At 38.0% G+C, this 15,760-nt stretch overlaps 1 protein-coding gene across 5 annotated transcripts in view; it reads right to left on the bottom strand.

Moving 5' to 3' along the window:
• Positions 1–12,844, bottom strand: part of zdhhc5a (zDHHC palmitoyltransferase 5a) — a 35,946-nt gene extending 23,102 nt beyond the window's left edge. For 2 of the 5 annotated variants that reach the window (XR_013207812.1, XM_077246487.1), the window contains exons 1-2: positions 12,467–12,839; positions 3,381–5,177 (exon numbers count right to left, since the gene is read on the bottom strand). Coding sequence is in view for 4 of the 5 variants with exons in the window: in XM_077246487.1 (XP_077102602.1) it covers positions 3,381–3,535 (155 nt within the window). In the remaining variant the exon portion in view is untranslated. Of the gene's footprint in view, positions 1–3,380; positions 5,178–12,466 lie in introns of all 5 variants that reach the window. The other 3 variants (XM_077246486.1, XM_077246488.1, XM_077246485.1) reach the window with 3 other exon arrangements.
• Between the last annotated feature and the right edge of the window lie 2,916 nt (positions 12,845–15,760).

Here is a 15,760-nt window from a genome sequence, read left to right as displayed (position 1 = left end):
GTATTTTAAGAATACGTTTTATAACGCGCTCTGAGCATTCAACACATCAAGTTGGCTTCGCGGATTCGCGCTTGTTTAACTGAGAGAACGAGCAGAGAGAGAGTGAAAGCCCCAGTCGCGCGCGCGCTCTCTCTCCCTCCCTCGCTCATAATAATGAATTGAGTTGAATGAATATCTTTGAGAATACACGATGGTAAAAGGTCGGAAGACCGAAGTTTTTTTTTTCTGAACTACCACTGGTTGTGAATTGTGCTAAAATAACGTTGCCTCATCTTCTCTGAAAAGCTTTCCACACATTCAGATGGCATAAACCACTCTTTCAATAAACAAAACAAAAAATCTATCTGGTGATGAAATGTTTTCTGTGTTGAGACAAATCTTGTGCGATGTCCTAAACTGCCTGGATAATCACACAACGTGTGCCGTGGTCCGTTAATGACACGTCCGATTCGCGAACTGACTCCTTTGAACCGATTCACTTTAATGAATGGTTAAAATAACAACTGATCTGTCCAACACTGAACTCAAGAGTCATTCTAGAATGATTCATTCTTTCCAAGTAGAGCTATTCAAGTCATCTGGTGAAATTGTTTTTATATCGCAATATATATCGCAGAAAAATCAAATATCGCAATGTCATTTTTTTACCAATATCGTGCAGCCCTACTGTAAATTCTGTGGGCCTTCAATTGCAGGACTGTCCAAGTTTGTAACTGCGTCAAAACAATTCAAACACGAATCATTGAAGCTTCACAATGACATATATTTATTTTACTTTTCCTTAAGAGTTCACAAGTCTGCCCATCTGTGCCAACCATAGCATGGTGAAATCCAAAAGAAATTAATTTAGCACTTTATTGTGTAGGCTACTGTATTTTCTATTGCAGTAAATCTATCCCAACCATTTTTAAAGAAAACAAGAAGGCATGTGTTTTAAAAGATGGAGAGTAAAATAAAAAGCAGATCTGTATGCAATACAGTTTCACTATTGGTCATGATTATCCAGAGCGGCTTACTATATAAATAATTTGTGCGACCAAATCATGTTTTGCGCTAGTAACTGAAGAAGTTAGTAGCGCAAGTGCCACCAGTGGAAAATGTTAGTGTAGTTCCCTGCCATAAACATACAGACCTTATCAGTTTGTGCGCAGCAATTCTGTGCAACATTAAGGAGATTATCATGCAAGATTTACATAAACATCAAACTCATGTCGATTTCAGTGTCACTAGGTCAATCTATTAACTCCTAGCAGGAGACTTTGGAGAGGGTTTTTACTGTAAATAAAAACTTCATAGGTCCTATGCATGCCTGCTCTGGTATTTTCTTGAAACTTTGTATACTAAATTGTAAGTCACATTGGTAGGAACTTGACTCCTAAAACCAGAAATTCTGTATTAGATTTGTTAACTATGTGCTTTCCAAATGTATAAATCAAAAAATCTTTAATGTTGCCTCATCTAAGACATGAACTAGGAAGTTAAACTAAAATGTAGATTAAGCAAAAAAGCCTTTTAACACTGTACAGCCGAGGTAAAATGTGATATTCTAAGCTGTATGAAAAACCCTTTCTGACATTCACGACAGCCCGCTGTATTAAACATTAACATATTCTGAACTGAGGATATTATTAGAAGCGCATAGAATCAGGACGTCAATAATAATAATAAAAAAGACTAAATGAGCCACATCTGAGAATGTAATAGTCTCAGTATTAAAATAACTGGAGTAATGCTAAAAAGTGACAGCAGTGACATTCACTATACTGCTACTACACTTCTACCTACAACTACATTGTCATCATCAGACAAGATTTTGCCATTTTTTTATGTAAATTTATAAAACTTCTGTTTGGGTAGATTTATAATTTTGCTTTGTTTTTGCAGAAACTAACCTGTATAGCCTAATGTTGCTGTTGGTTATAGCAGTGATAAAAAACACCCAGAAAGGAATATAGCCTGCATGGTATTTAGTATTTCACGTTATCAAAAGAAACATAACTTTTCAACATCACAATATTTTTATATAACAATTTATTCTCTCAGTTTGTCCGTTGTTGCTCATTTGACCACTTCTGGGACAGGCGTAATAGTTAGTTGATATAACCATCTTTGCGATGGCGAATGCAATTCCATTCATCAACATAGCGACATTTGCACTCGGTTCTTATCAAAAGGATATTAAATACTTTAAACAACATTGTCAATATAGAGGTTTTCTCTCTATTTCGACAATGAAAATAGTTCTGAAAAAAGCAGAACTGTTGCGCTTCTCAGAATTAATATAATACTGCATGGCATTGTGATACTACTTGGTATCATGATAAATCAGCTGGTAGTACTTTAAGATGTGTTTATGGTATCGTGTCGAACCTAATTCACACGAAACACTCGTGAACTAGAAGAGATTACTTCCACTGTGCTACTTTTCCATGTTTTTTTTTTTTTATGTGCTAGACAGACGTCTTTAACCGCTGCGTTAACATCTTTTTTAGCTCAAAGAACACCTACATTTGCTCAAACTTTTAAGTTTTGATTCGGGTCCCGTCACAGACATACTCATAGTAACGAACAAAACCAAGCGTTTGCAAAATTTACAGATTGCACATATTATTTCACTCTCAAAAGGTTGTACGACCCCTGAAATGAATAATGTAAAAACATTCGACTATTTGTGCCACAATACCATTGTTACAGTTAGCATGACTACATTAAATCATGGTGAATGTTGGTAATTTGAGGACTGGAAAGCCTTCTATAACTTCATTCATGGCGCAAAGTTTCTCCTGGTACCACATCAGCGCTGCTTGATCTGATACGGTTTATAACAGTTCTGCTCTGAATTTGAATGCTCTCACAAGAACTCACAGTGATGCTATTAATTCGGCAGCTAATTTAAAAGCTTTCTCACTGGATCTCCCAGCGTTGTGTAGTAACTTTGTTGGGTGATCAAAGATCGACAAGCGAGTACCTGTTTGTGAGCTCGCATTGTCTATTATTGCTCCGAGCTGATAAACGGCCCATGGTGCGCAGCTCAAACGAGAGAGTGTGGTTTCGTTCTGCTTTTGTTTTCTTTGTCATATGCAACAGAAATCAGCTCTTATCAGTTGTGTAAAATTTAGTTGCACCGACTGGTAAAAGGGTCACAAAATATAACCATTTGGTCACAATCAGGAGCCCTGAGAATGTAAGAATATCTTAAGTTAACTGCTCCAGTGAAAATCAGTCAAGGTAAAAAAATGTGGTACTTCTGAGCGGGTTCTAGGCAAACACATGCCATTATTCACTCCATTGTGCAGCAACACACTGTTATTCACCAGTACGTTGACTCATCCATCATAAATGATTGCGGCAATCAATGTTAGTAATGTGTGTGTACTTACGTGAAGCAGAAGAAGAGTGTGGTTGATCCAACCAAGAAGGCCGTTGCCGCAGAGACCGGCACGTAGCGGCTAGGCCGGAGAGGCCTTGATGGAACGGTGGGCTGGGGTGGGGAAGTGGGTCCAGACACGCCCCCACTCATGCTGCCGCTCGGCATCACCCAGGGGGCAGGATGGCAGCACGCCCCGGAAAATTTTCCGTTTGGGAGTGTGTTTGTGTTGATGAGACAGCACAAATGCAAAGAAAGACTAAGGGAGAAGTCGTTGTCCTTGTAGCATTATTAAAAAAGGCCACAAGATGAGCATTGTTTTAAAAGTACAAAGAAAAATCCTTAAAAGAGAGAATTTGGAAAAAGTTTAAAATATATATATTTTAATAAGTTGTAAACTGAAGAAATTTTGGGTTTCAGCAAATTCTTAAATTAAAGTTTCTGATGTTTGTACGCATATAAATTATTAAATGTATAAAGCAAATTACTGAACAAAATTTGCACAAAACTTCTATATTTTGTCAAGTCTAAACATTACTATTTTGGTCATGAAAAATAATTATTGAAAAAGCAAACTTAATAGGCTTAGGAAGAAATCTATAAAATGCCAAGAAAAATGACTCGAATATGGGAATTGCTTTTTTTTTTAACTCAAAAATGTCTAACCACTTCCACAGTCTAAATCTTCAGTGATGCTTAAAAATGTAACCAAAAATTTGAAAATGGTTTACCTTATGAGAAAGATTTGGTGGTACTGTATGAAATAAGAGGTAGAGGAGAATAATGTTTAGGAACTTTTCTTTTTTTGATGCCAACAAATATTTTAAATATATATTATTTGAGTTTGATTTTTTGATAGGCAGCCCTGTAGACAGTTTAAGGATTTCAAAAGTTGCCAAATTGTTTCCTTCTACTGTGAATGGGAGTTGAATAGATCACCAAAATATACATAAAAAAATGAAATGGCGAGAGACAAAGAAAGGTACAGGAGGATTTTTCTCAGTTTTGGGGTAGTTCAGTTTTGAAGGGAGCAACGACAATGAAGGAATCAAACGGCAGTCACAACCGTTAACAGTTTCCCCCCACCGTCCGCACTATCAGAAAATATAAAAATGTCTCTCCTTCATTTCAACCAACATGTGCTACACTGCACCTTAAGAAATGGAGCCTTGTGTGTCTCTCTCCTGAGTCGAAGCATTGCTGATTCACAGGGTAGTTATAAAGAACAGGCCAGTATCTTCCCAAGTAAACAGGCTCACACCTGCATGGCTGAATAGATCAAATTCTCGCTCTTTGAAGAATGGTCCAGCAAAAAAAACTTTCTTAATGGAGCTTGCACAGAGACAAAAACAGGTGAGAAGAGCAGCACTTCGCTCGCACAACTCAAATCTCCAGGGAATTGATCCAGGTCAGTAGAGCAATTCTGAAATGAAGACGTTGGAGTGCAAAGGAATCCCAGGATGCACAGGTGCTTATGTGAGGATTGTGGGATGAGGGGTTCAAAGAGATAACAATGGACAAGAGTTCAACTTCTCTCTTGGGACAGTTCAGGGACTTCCTTATGCGTGTTTGTGTGTGTCAGGCCCAGCTGATGTCTATTAGCAGATGAGGAGGCATTACATAAGAATCTCAGGGGGACGCGGCCTCAAGGGAGCGCCTTGCGCCATGCCGACACTTCCTTTTCTGACTCTGTGGAGTTCTCTCCTCTTTCAGCGGACCATATGCACACTCATAAACAGAGTTAGCACGCACTCATTAAATGATGGGCTTCCAGAGAGGGTGTACTGGAGAGAATGGAAATAAACTCCACCTGAAAAGAACAAAAGATGAATTTTGTTTTAATTCTGAACCAAAAAAAGACTTGAGCAGCAACTTGAAATAGGGTTGACATGAACAACAAATTTGGTAAATAATGTGCCTAAGATTTATTTAAACAATGAAAACATTTCAGTTCATTTAATTTATTCTATAAGTTGTGTGTGAAAAGTACATGAAAAAGGTTTGGTTAAAATGTAAATTATAAATAATTCAATTTAAGTTGTCCTCGTGGGCTGCACGCAAAAATAAACAAACCGTGTGATCAATGTAAATAAATATCTATATATATATATATATAAAATGTAAATCCATTTATACACTTTTTAATGTCACATTATGTTTTATTGTCTCATCCAATTTGCCTCCTCGCTAGAAACGTAATGTTTGTTAACCAAACAGAAATTTGTTGTAGAGATGACATCACATAAGCTTTCACTAACAAATGTTATGTTAACAAAGGTGACGTCTAGATGTTTGCAAAGCCTCAAGGTTTTCTGTCTTTGTGTGTTTAGTCTGTGCACACTATCATAACTGAACTGTGTGAACCTGTAGGTCTACACATTGTAATGTCAAGTAAAACCTTTGATGTCATTGGGTCTTTGTTATCCATAAAACTGAGCTTAGTCGGTCTGACAATGACATTTTTGTGATTGTGTAGTTAAAAATGAACAGAGAAAAAAGGAGGAGAACATTAAAAGTAACAGCAGCATAGATGGTGGTTGACAGATGTCCTGATTAATTAATGAATAAAGGAGTGAAGGTGCAATTCAGAATAGCAATTAATACAGTAACTAACTCTTTCAGGAGAGACTCATGTTACTGTGTCTTATCTTAAAAGAGCAGCTTTAAAAGATTATATAAGATATCATGTGATGATTTTTATTTTTAGGGTGAACTATTCTTTTAAAATACCATATTAATCATAATCATATTATTTGTTCTCACAACACAATTTAAGAAACCTGATTTACAGTTCTGTCAGGTCTTAAAGCATTCCGTTCCAATGTTATTCCACTGCTATTACATTGAATCACACCGTTCTCCTCTTTGAAAGTGCCAATATTATGCCATTTTAAAGGTTGCTAATTTAGTTTTGTAGATCTCCTACAATAGATGTACAGGCATTCAAGGTAAAAAAAAACTTAAAATATATATGGCACATCACCTAATTTCTCAATGAGTGCAAATGATTTGTACGAAAATTCTGCTCCGATTGATCAGATGGCACAGTCTGTTGTGATTGGTCTATCGCTTACAGCGCGTGTTGGAAATGAAATGCCTAATGCCATATCTGAATTTCAGCTCCAGAGGCTTCCTCAGCGCTTTATACACAGTGGCATTAATTTCGTTAACGAAAAATTATGGTTGACTTTTTTCCCCATGACTAAGACGAGACGATAAGATGACACCAACGTCATTAAACGATAACTGTGACTATATTAACATGCATTACTGTTGTCGAATAAAAGAGACAAAATTTTACGATGTTTTTAACAGGCCGCTATGAGCTTTCATGCTTACAGTTGCCAGATTTCAAGAATTTAAATCCCCAATCAGAGCTTTTCTGTTAAAAGAATGTGCGGAATCATGATCTGAAAACCGACAAACAAGTAAGCTGCAGTTTAACGATCTTCATTTGAGATATTCTGCTTACATGAAAGTGTCATTCAGCCGGTCTGTGTTCTGCCACGAGCCACTTGCGTTATATTTCAGATTGTAGTTGCTGAATAAATGCACGCACTTGTGCACCCTCTGTGTGACAATACAAATACTTTTTTGCTGTTGTTTTTATAGAAAAACATTCATGTAATTTGGAATTATTGGATTTCATTTTTGAGAGAAGTTTTGTATAGGAAGTAAGTCCAATTTCTAAAAAAAAATTGGGTCGCTGTATAATGACCATGGTAAAATGTGGTTGAGAACCAATTGAGAACCACTGATGTAGACGTTCACAGGAAGACAATTAAGATAGGCTGGCATTATGCAATATATCTTTTTTACAACTGCACAAGTTGTTTTTACAACTGCACAAGTTGTTTTTACAACTGCACTAGTTCGGTCTATGGACAGTTTTGGGACATCTTTTCTTTAAGATCTGCAGAAGTAAACCTGCTCAGCCAAGCAGTTCAAACCAATTTCAGACAGCCTTGTTATCAGTTTAGCCATGCCTGACATTTGGTAACCTGACCTGGGGTTTGGTCTAAAATTTCCATAGCTGTGTAACCCTGCATAAGGTCCCAGGGACAACACTCCAAAGTATGTCAGTGTGGAGCTGCATATCTGAACAGCTTTGGTTTGTAGACACTGAGACACAACATAAAATCACAGACTTGGGGAAGCCTGATCCTAGATCAGCATCCATTGAAGCAGTGCATCCTACAGCAAGTACCTTTGTGAGAGCCAGTATGAACTACTGGATCAGGTAGTTGAGTCATCAACAGACAGGAAATCTGGCTGATATTTTGACCAGAATTTAGGAAAGGCTTGGTATGGTGTGTATGTTAAGAGAAATAAAAAAACAAGGAATCAACAAGACCAGAACACAATAATCATTAATCAGTCTATTGGTTTTACTTTCATATTGATGTGAATTATAAAATGTAGTGCACAGGGAAACATTTTCACAGCAAGATTGCCTATACTAGTCTATTTGGAAATAAGAAAAAATATAAAATATATATAATAATACAAAAAAAATCAATATATATATATATATATATATATATATATATATGAGCCCGTTCTCATCCTTTGGCGGCATATGTGACGCCATATGACAAAACGGCGAAATACTACGCACATGGCACCCTTTAGCGTGAATATAACACGCGAACCCAAGGCGTCAAAGTTGACTGGCATCCTTTAGCGTGAATATGAGACGCAGACCCTACCCCACACCTAAACCTACCCATCACAGTGCGTGTTATATTGACGATAAAGGGTGCCATGTGCGTAGTATTTCGCCGTTTTGTCATATGGCGTCACATATGACGCCAAAGGATGAGAATGCGTTATATATATATATTGCTAATTTGAAAGTAAAATGCGCATGGCTGCACCGGCATTCGTAATGAGGGAGAGTTTTCAATAGATTCCTATGGAAGTTGAGAAATAGGCACTTTTACATTCAGTCAGCTCCTCACTTTCGTGCTGGTCTATGACGCGACTCTCGTTCAGCTCACGCAGCATTGAGCAGACACATTCAGTCTTTAATTGTAGTGTCTATTCTCTAACTGAACTAAATTATTTTTACTACTATTAAAAAATCTAAATGAGGGTGGGCGCAGTAGGCAAGTGATGTAACCGGTGTTGCGGCTGAACACCCATAACATCTATCGCAGCAAGCCTAATACATATGTGCCTAATTTCAATGCTATGGCCTTTGGGTTTATGTTCAAAGATGGCCATCTGTAAGCAAGACTGAATGGATTTATATGAAATTGTAACACTTTACAATTAGGGTTGCGGCGGTGAGGAAATTTTCCCACCGGTTAATCGACGTGTGACAACACCGGTAATCGCGGTGTCACCGTGGGGGGCGGGGCGGGGAAGTTAAATAGCTTTTAAATGCGTGCGCGTTATACTTTCACTTTCGAAATAAGCGTCAATTGGCAATTCAGCGTCAATTGCTTGAATGGACAAAAAAAAAAAAAACTAGCTGATAATAAAACTTTTATTTATAGACAGAACTTTTATTAGCATAACGAACGAATAAAAATAACCCCATGCATAGGCTGAAAAAAGTGAAAATCGGCAAACTGGGCCCAAACAAATAAGAACCATAAAACATTTATTAACGAATAAGAAAATAAAATAGGCCAAAATAAATTACACAAAGTTTAAATAAGATAAAACCAAATAAATAAGACCCCATTTACACCTGGTATTAAAATGCGATCTGTATCCAGATAAGTTATCCAGATAATAAAAACCGCATGTTAATGCAAGGTGTAAATACGTTGTGATCGGATTGTGATCGGATCTGCCTGACCACATCTGGAGGTAGTCTGGCTGCATTGTGTTCGGATCTTTACTAGGTGTAAACGCAATCTGGTTGTTGAAACCACATATGTATATTTTACTCCTCCCAAAAATGCTAAAAAAAATAAACGTGTGAGAGTGTTATATAGGCTATTTCATGTCAGATATGACGACGCTACTGCAACACGCATTACCGCAGATGAGCAGCTGAGCGTCTATTCATCAAGCCAACGTGCAAACATCGCAAATAAAAGTGAAAGTAAGTCACAGACACAGACGCTTAACACACAATCATCTTCAAGTAAAAAAACGAAATTATCTTACCAGGGCTGTCGCCACTTTTTCTTATTGCTGTCTTTGATTTTGAAATGAGCTGATGATCAATAAAATGCAGCTCACCTCTGTTGCTTTCGGTGGCGTGCAATCCATTAAATCATAGCGCGGGAGTTGAAGTCGGATTTATATCCGTTTTGCAAAAACACATTTATGTGGCCAGGTGTAAATGGAATCGGTAAGATCAGAACACTTATTATCCGGATAACTTATCTGGATACAGATCTCATTTTAATACCAGGTGTAAATGGGGTCTAAGAGACGAATATAAAATCTCCACACGTGCTAAATGGAATTTGACTCCTGATGCTTGCTGATCATGACTGGCTCTTGGCACGCACTGCGCAGTTCAGTTTTTAATTATAATGTATGCTCTCTTCTGAACTAAATAATTGATAATTATTATTTTTAATGAATTCAAATAAATATTTTAGCAAAAACGAATACTTTAAAAAAGTCAAGACATCGCGGTGTCACGGTGGGAAAGTGATGTCACCGGTGATGGCGCTTAAAACCGGTAACACCGTCAACACCGTCTATCGCGGCAAGCCTATTTACAATATGTTTCCACTTGTAACATTAACTAAGGTTAATATAAGTGTTGTTCATTTCAAAATTTACTAATAGATTTTTACATTTTAAAGTTGCATCTCTTAACAATTGTTAATGCATGTATGAACTAACATAAATAATGATCAAGGTATAATTAATATATATATATATATTTTATATTCAAAAAGTACAGTACATTTTCATGGTTAGAATTTTTTTAATAAAGTTCAGCACTATATTATGTGTTATGTTTGTTTTCAATCAGTAGGCCTATCCATTTTAAAAACTATCGGTTGATTAATCGATTATCGGCCAGTGCGTTCCAACCTAGTTGTTATCAGTAAAATCCATTATCAGTCAACGTCTATTAAGCATGTTTAAATTATAAAATCATTACCACTGAGTGAACTGATGTCCACAAACCTACATTGATTATGCTTAAGTTTAACCCAAGTCACGTAAAGGCCTTAAACCTGAAAAGCACTATTTATTTTATTGGTATCTTTTCTATATTGAATTTATTTGTGCTATTGTTATAGTGTGATTATTTGACAGAAGTCCTTTTTTTCCCTGAACACAGCATATATTGAAACAGTGAACCTAAAACCGTGACAAAAACCAAACCGTGAGTAATTTGAACCATTATACCCCTTTAAACTTATAAAATATTGGATGACAACTCAGTGACAATTTGACATTTTATAACAGTCAAACAAGTATTTCACTAGGCTATACCTTTACATATATATATATAAAAAAAAATGTATGGGTTGCATCGATTCAGCATATTGTAAGTCATTTGATTGATGCACCAATCTTATTTTTTTTACATTGTTTCAGCCCTAGAAAAGATAACTTTTATCATGTGTTGCATTTGGTTTAGGACACAGTGTTACAGGTGGTTATTCAATGTATGCATTTCTGTCAACATTTGTGACATCAAAATTACAATAATTATGACAATTATTTCATATAAACATGGCTTTGTTGCAGTGTCATTTTTAGAATGAGAATGAGCTGAGTTTTGTAAACATGTTTATGAATGAGAATGAGTTTAGATTTGCTCCAAACAGATTATAGTTTTCTGAAGGATTAGAACATCCCCATGTCAGTGACTCTCCTGACACTTTTGGTTTTTATAAAACCTAAGAATATGGTTAAATAAGGCATTGCGGTCTGACATGTTTCGAAATGCAACAGCACAAAATGATGCTTGCATAGGTATGGGAATGTGCAATTATGTATTTGTGTAGAGTATGTTTCAGGTTTAAGTCACACAGTGTACGTATTCCTCCACTTCATTAATCCCTTTTTATGTGAATTCCCTTTCTTCTACTCCTCACTGTCCACTAACACAACAGAATGACTGAAACCTAAAGCCATGTGGCATTACACTCCCTGCCAACTGAGGCAACCTGCATTTCTTACAATCCAATAAATGCCTGCCAATTTCACATGGTGAGAGTGAAGCAAAGCCTCTCTTTGATTCAATAAGGAGAGAGAGATAGAGAGAGGGAGAGAGAGAGACATCTGTCACCCTTTTGAACTTTTTTATTTTCCAGTCTTCCCTGACACACCCCTCTGCACTTCAAATGGAAATAAAGATAAACACCAGACCTAAGCTGGTACACCTAGTTATGCGTAATACTAGAAAAACACACTGGACTACAGCCAGAAAAGATGATTTTCACGTGCACAGCTCAAATTCAGCACGTTTTCATTCAAACGTGAGTCACTGATGGCATGTAACCTGGTTTGTGCAAGGTTTTGTTAACAGAAATTACAGTAGGTGATCTGATGTTAAAGAATGACTCCCGTATGCCTAAAATGCAAAACGTGCAGAACTGATAAACATGATCTCATTATGCTAAGGTGGCACGATTAAATAGCTAAAAGGAACCAAAAAGCAGTGCGGCGTTGTCTTACTTTGAGGAGGTGAGTGTATCTTTTGGGTGTGTTTCGCTGCAGCGGCACTGTTTAGGCCCTGACATGAATCCGCGCGACGCCGATACCGAGCGCGCGGTCAAGGCTTTGGTATCGCGCGAAGCACAACGGGGCCTCGATCGATTACCTCAGTTAAACCGAATCGAAAATGCAATTTAATACACACATTCCAAGCTTTTACCTTAACACTGCAGCGAGTACATGTCAATGTAAAGTCAGTCTGTAGTCACACCCTTAAAAACACGACTTATTTTGCTACACGAGGAATGAGAGCAAATACATGCACAGAATAAACTACTCGTGTTTAAGGAAATCAATAAATTGTTAACATGAAAGCGTTAGATTGACATATTATCATAACTAGTTGTAGCACAGCTGGGCAGGACCATTAGCATGACAGCTAGCATTATATAGCCTCTTTTTCAAAACAGTGTTTGCGTTGACATAATATACAGGCCACTGGCGACCTACCTGTCAGTTCATCGGCGTCGCTGCTTTAGAGGATTGGTGTGTGTGACATCGGTTGTCCTCTTTAATAGATTAGATGATGGCTTTAATCTCCGTTTCAATCTTTGGGTGGTGGGGTCTTGCCGACGGCTCACTTAAGTTAGCCAGTTAGCCTGCGTCCAAAACTATGAATCTTTTGCCTTTTTTACCCACTCGAGTTTATAAAATCTGGGCGCTCTCGATAAGCATTTAAATCTATATTCTGTCGCGTATGACTTGATAAAGCTCGCGTAGCTTAAAGCTAACGACAGGTTTAACGTATTTTCGCTCAGCTCAGCTCAGCTCAGCTCAGCGCAGTGGCACGAGCTCCAGTCCACATCCACGAGCCTCCCAGAACAGTCTGACATCCCCGCCCTCCTGTGAGCTCATTGGCCGAGAGCTGCTGTCGGTCCATCCGGAGCTACCAATGAGAAGACGCAAGGAAGCGTTTGACGGGACTTGTCAAACTCACTCGTTCGATTCTCAGGTGTTTGTGAAAAGAGCGTAACGGACACCTGGACGAACGCTGGTGTAGGAACGTGAGAAGAACGAGCAGTGGTAGGACTTCCAAACGGTTTATGTTAATATTTTTTAGCCTGTAATGACCTGACAGACATAAACAGCTTAATGAAGGATAAAAAGTGACACAGTCAGTGACATATTAAATACGTGTGTCTGAGAGGGAGGCAGACAGACAAGACGCTTGTGTTGCTCTCAGGATTAAAGGGACAGCAGGAGTTTTACAGATAAGCGTCTCCCCCACCCACACTAATATCCCCACAAATCTGACCAACATCTGTCACTGTCACACCACCTCTTTTAGACCAAATAACACAAATCTACTACTCAGAGTACAAACCACATAAAACAAGAGCACCCTGACAGATGCCAGGGTTAGACTGTAATTTACTGGGAAATATACAGGAAAACATCAACTCTCTGACATGCCTATATATGGCCAAAATGGCAATAAGTGTAAAAATAAAGTAGCCAACTAGAATACAGTATTATGTCTGGCAATGGGGTATGCACACAATATCCTACATGATGTGTGACCTTTCAAACAAGTTCATCATAACAAATGCTAATCCATCTTTTAGTAGAAGCTCATGTATTCCTGTAAACAGACTCTGAATTTGGGCGTTCATAGGACACAGATTAAAGTAAAGTAACAACAATTTGGGGTGCAGATCATCTAGTGCAGCATTAACCCGTTTAAACCCCCATTTTTTCTTGCAATTTGAGTACATGCATTTTACTCCTTAGACCTCCTTAATACACAAACTTTATGCCCTCTTTGATTTTATGTTGATTAAATTAGTGAAATATTAGGTTTTATACTCGGTCACAATAGTGATCGGTGGGAAACACCAGTCAGAATTCATACAACTTCTTCAATTAGACCTATTAACACAACACATTCCAAGACATCCATAGCCTCGTTTTGTCTTTCATGAAGGAGGCTTAGTGGTGAAAAGGTTGTCATGTACAAAGATACACTCTGAAGGAACTTCTGCTTGTTCGGCTAGACCTCTATGGGCTAGACCATGACTACACTTTGTCCTTGGCCCTCTAATGGCCAGTTTCAGGGAGATGTGTGCACTCATTCAGTGCACTGAAGATGGGCCGTACTTTGTAGAAAGGGTTGTTTGTGGTCATGTGTGGGGAACACCAATTGGTTCTCATGAACATCTGCCTAATCCTCCAGATAGTTCACCTCTGCATCGCCATTCAATAGTCTACCTGGGCAAATGGGCCGTTACATCCTGGTACTCCCTATCTGAGCCATCACTATCACAGTCACTTTCAACTGTTTGAAAGAGCGGAGGGGGGGAGTGGGGGGTCACATACGTCTCTAGGAGGTTCAACACATCTGATAGTTTTAAACTGTGTAAAAATAAACAATTGATAACTAGAATTAACAGCCAAAACCTGTGTTTTCAATTGAAGCACTGTGTTATACTACCACTCACAATTGTGACAGTTAACAAATTTACACATCTTACTCTCAAAATGTATCAGTAGTAGATCCTCTAAAGAATATATGTACAAATTATGATAGTTCTATCTGTAAATTAAGGTGTTGTACATACTAGGGTAAGAGTACCTATTAAGCCCACCAAAATCTAAGTCTAGGTTTTTTTCATAGATACTGCAGTTTATGAAAAATCATTTGTTAAAATGCAAGATTTATTTCTCATTTGAAAATGTATTAATTAGTTGATGTACATTTTAGAATATAAAATTAAGATAATTTAGGAATTAAGTCAGAAGTCTGGCATGGGCTTAATTGGTACTTTGGCAGCATTTAAGCCCGCATGTGTTCCAAATAAGCCCACATCATCATTGATTCACAAAATATAAAAATTAATTGATTTTAAAGAAGTGAAACATCAATATATTTATTCAGTGAAAGGGAAGTACTAAAAAAATAATTTTGCTAATGTTTGATTAGAGCCCTTGTTGGGATGTTTAACCGGGTGTATCTTGGGAAGGAAGCCGAGTTGGGGCTCCATACTCTGGGCTTAGGGGGGCCTCCTAGTGGGCCCCCCACACCGGGACTATGCAGCCTTAGGTCGGCTTGACTCTGGAGTTATGCCCGATCAAAGTTCCACAGGAAGTGACCATATCTCGGGAAGAAAGCAGAGTTAGGGCTCAATACTCCTGGCATAGAGGGCCCATTGGGTGACCCCTCCATGCCTGGAGTTCGTAGCCCCAACTCGGCTTGGGTCCCGAGTTTTAACCGGTCAAAGCTGGACAGGAAGTGGCGGTATCTCGGAGCGGGACAGTCCCAGGGGCTCCGGACTGTGGGGAATGTAGGGTCCCTCTGGGACCTTTCCATGCCCGGAATCTCAAGCCTTAACTCGGCTTGTCTCCCGAATTATGCCCGGTTATACATAAAGGACTTTAGGACAAAACGGGCTCTATCTCATTTCAATGAATGTGTGTAATTTGTAGGCCTATCTAAATATAGTTGTAAATTAAGGTAGTAAGAAAGGTAAGGTTAAAATGTTAGTAAAGTAAAAGCACACAAAGAAATGTTATCATTAAACACTTTCAGAAAAAATAATCAAAGTTTCCAATTAGGGATTACTCATTGAAATACACAAGGTGGGTTTAAATGGTTCCACAGTGAGTAATGGTGAAAAAAGACAATGTTTTCCTTTAAAAACTGTAAGATACGTTTACAAATACATGCATGGAGCTTAAATATACTGTGGACTAAGTATCATAGTAATTTTCATTGTGCCCACATTGAGAAATGTTTCGTTTTTTTCA

Source organism: Siphateles boraxobius, unplaced genomic scaffold, assembly GCF_051911475.1.
Source record: "Siphateles boraxobius isolate OS27281-9 unplaced genomic scaffold, OSU_SipBor_1 29, whole genome shotgun sequence".
Lineage (NCBI taxonomy): Eukaryota > Metazoa > Chordata > Actinopteri > Cypriniformes > Leuciscidae > Siphateles > Siphateles boraxobius.
This window is presented reverse-complemented; position numbering and strand designations above follow the sequence as displayed.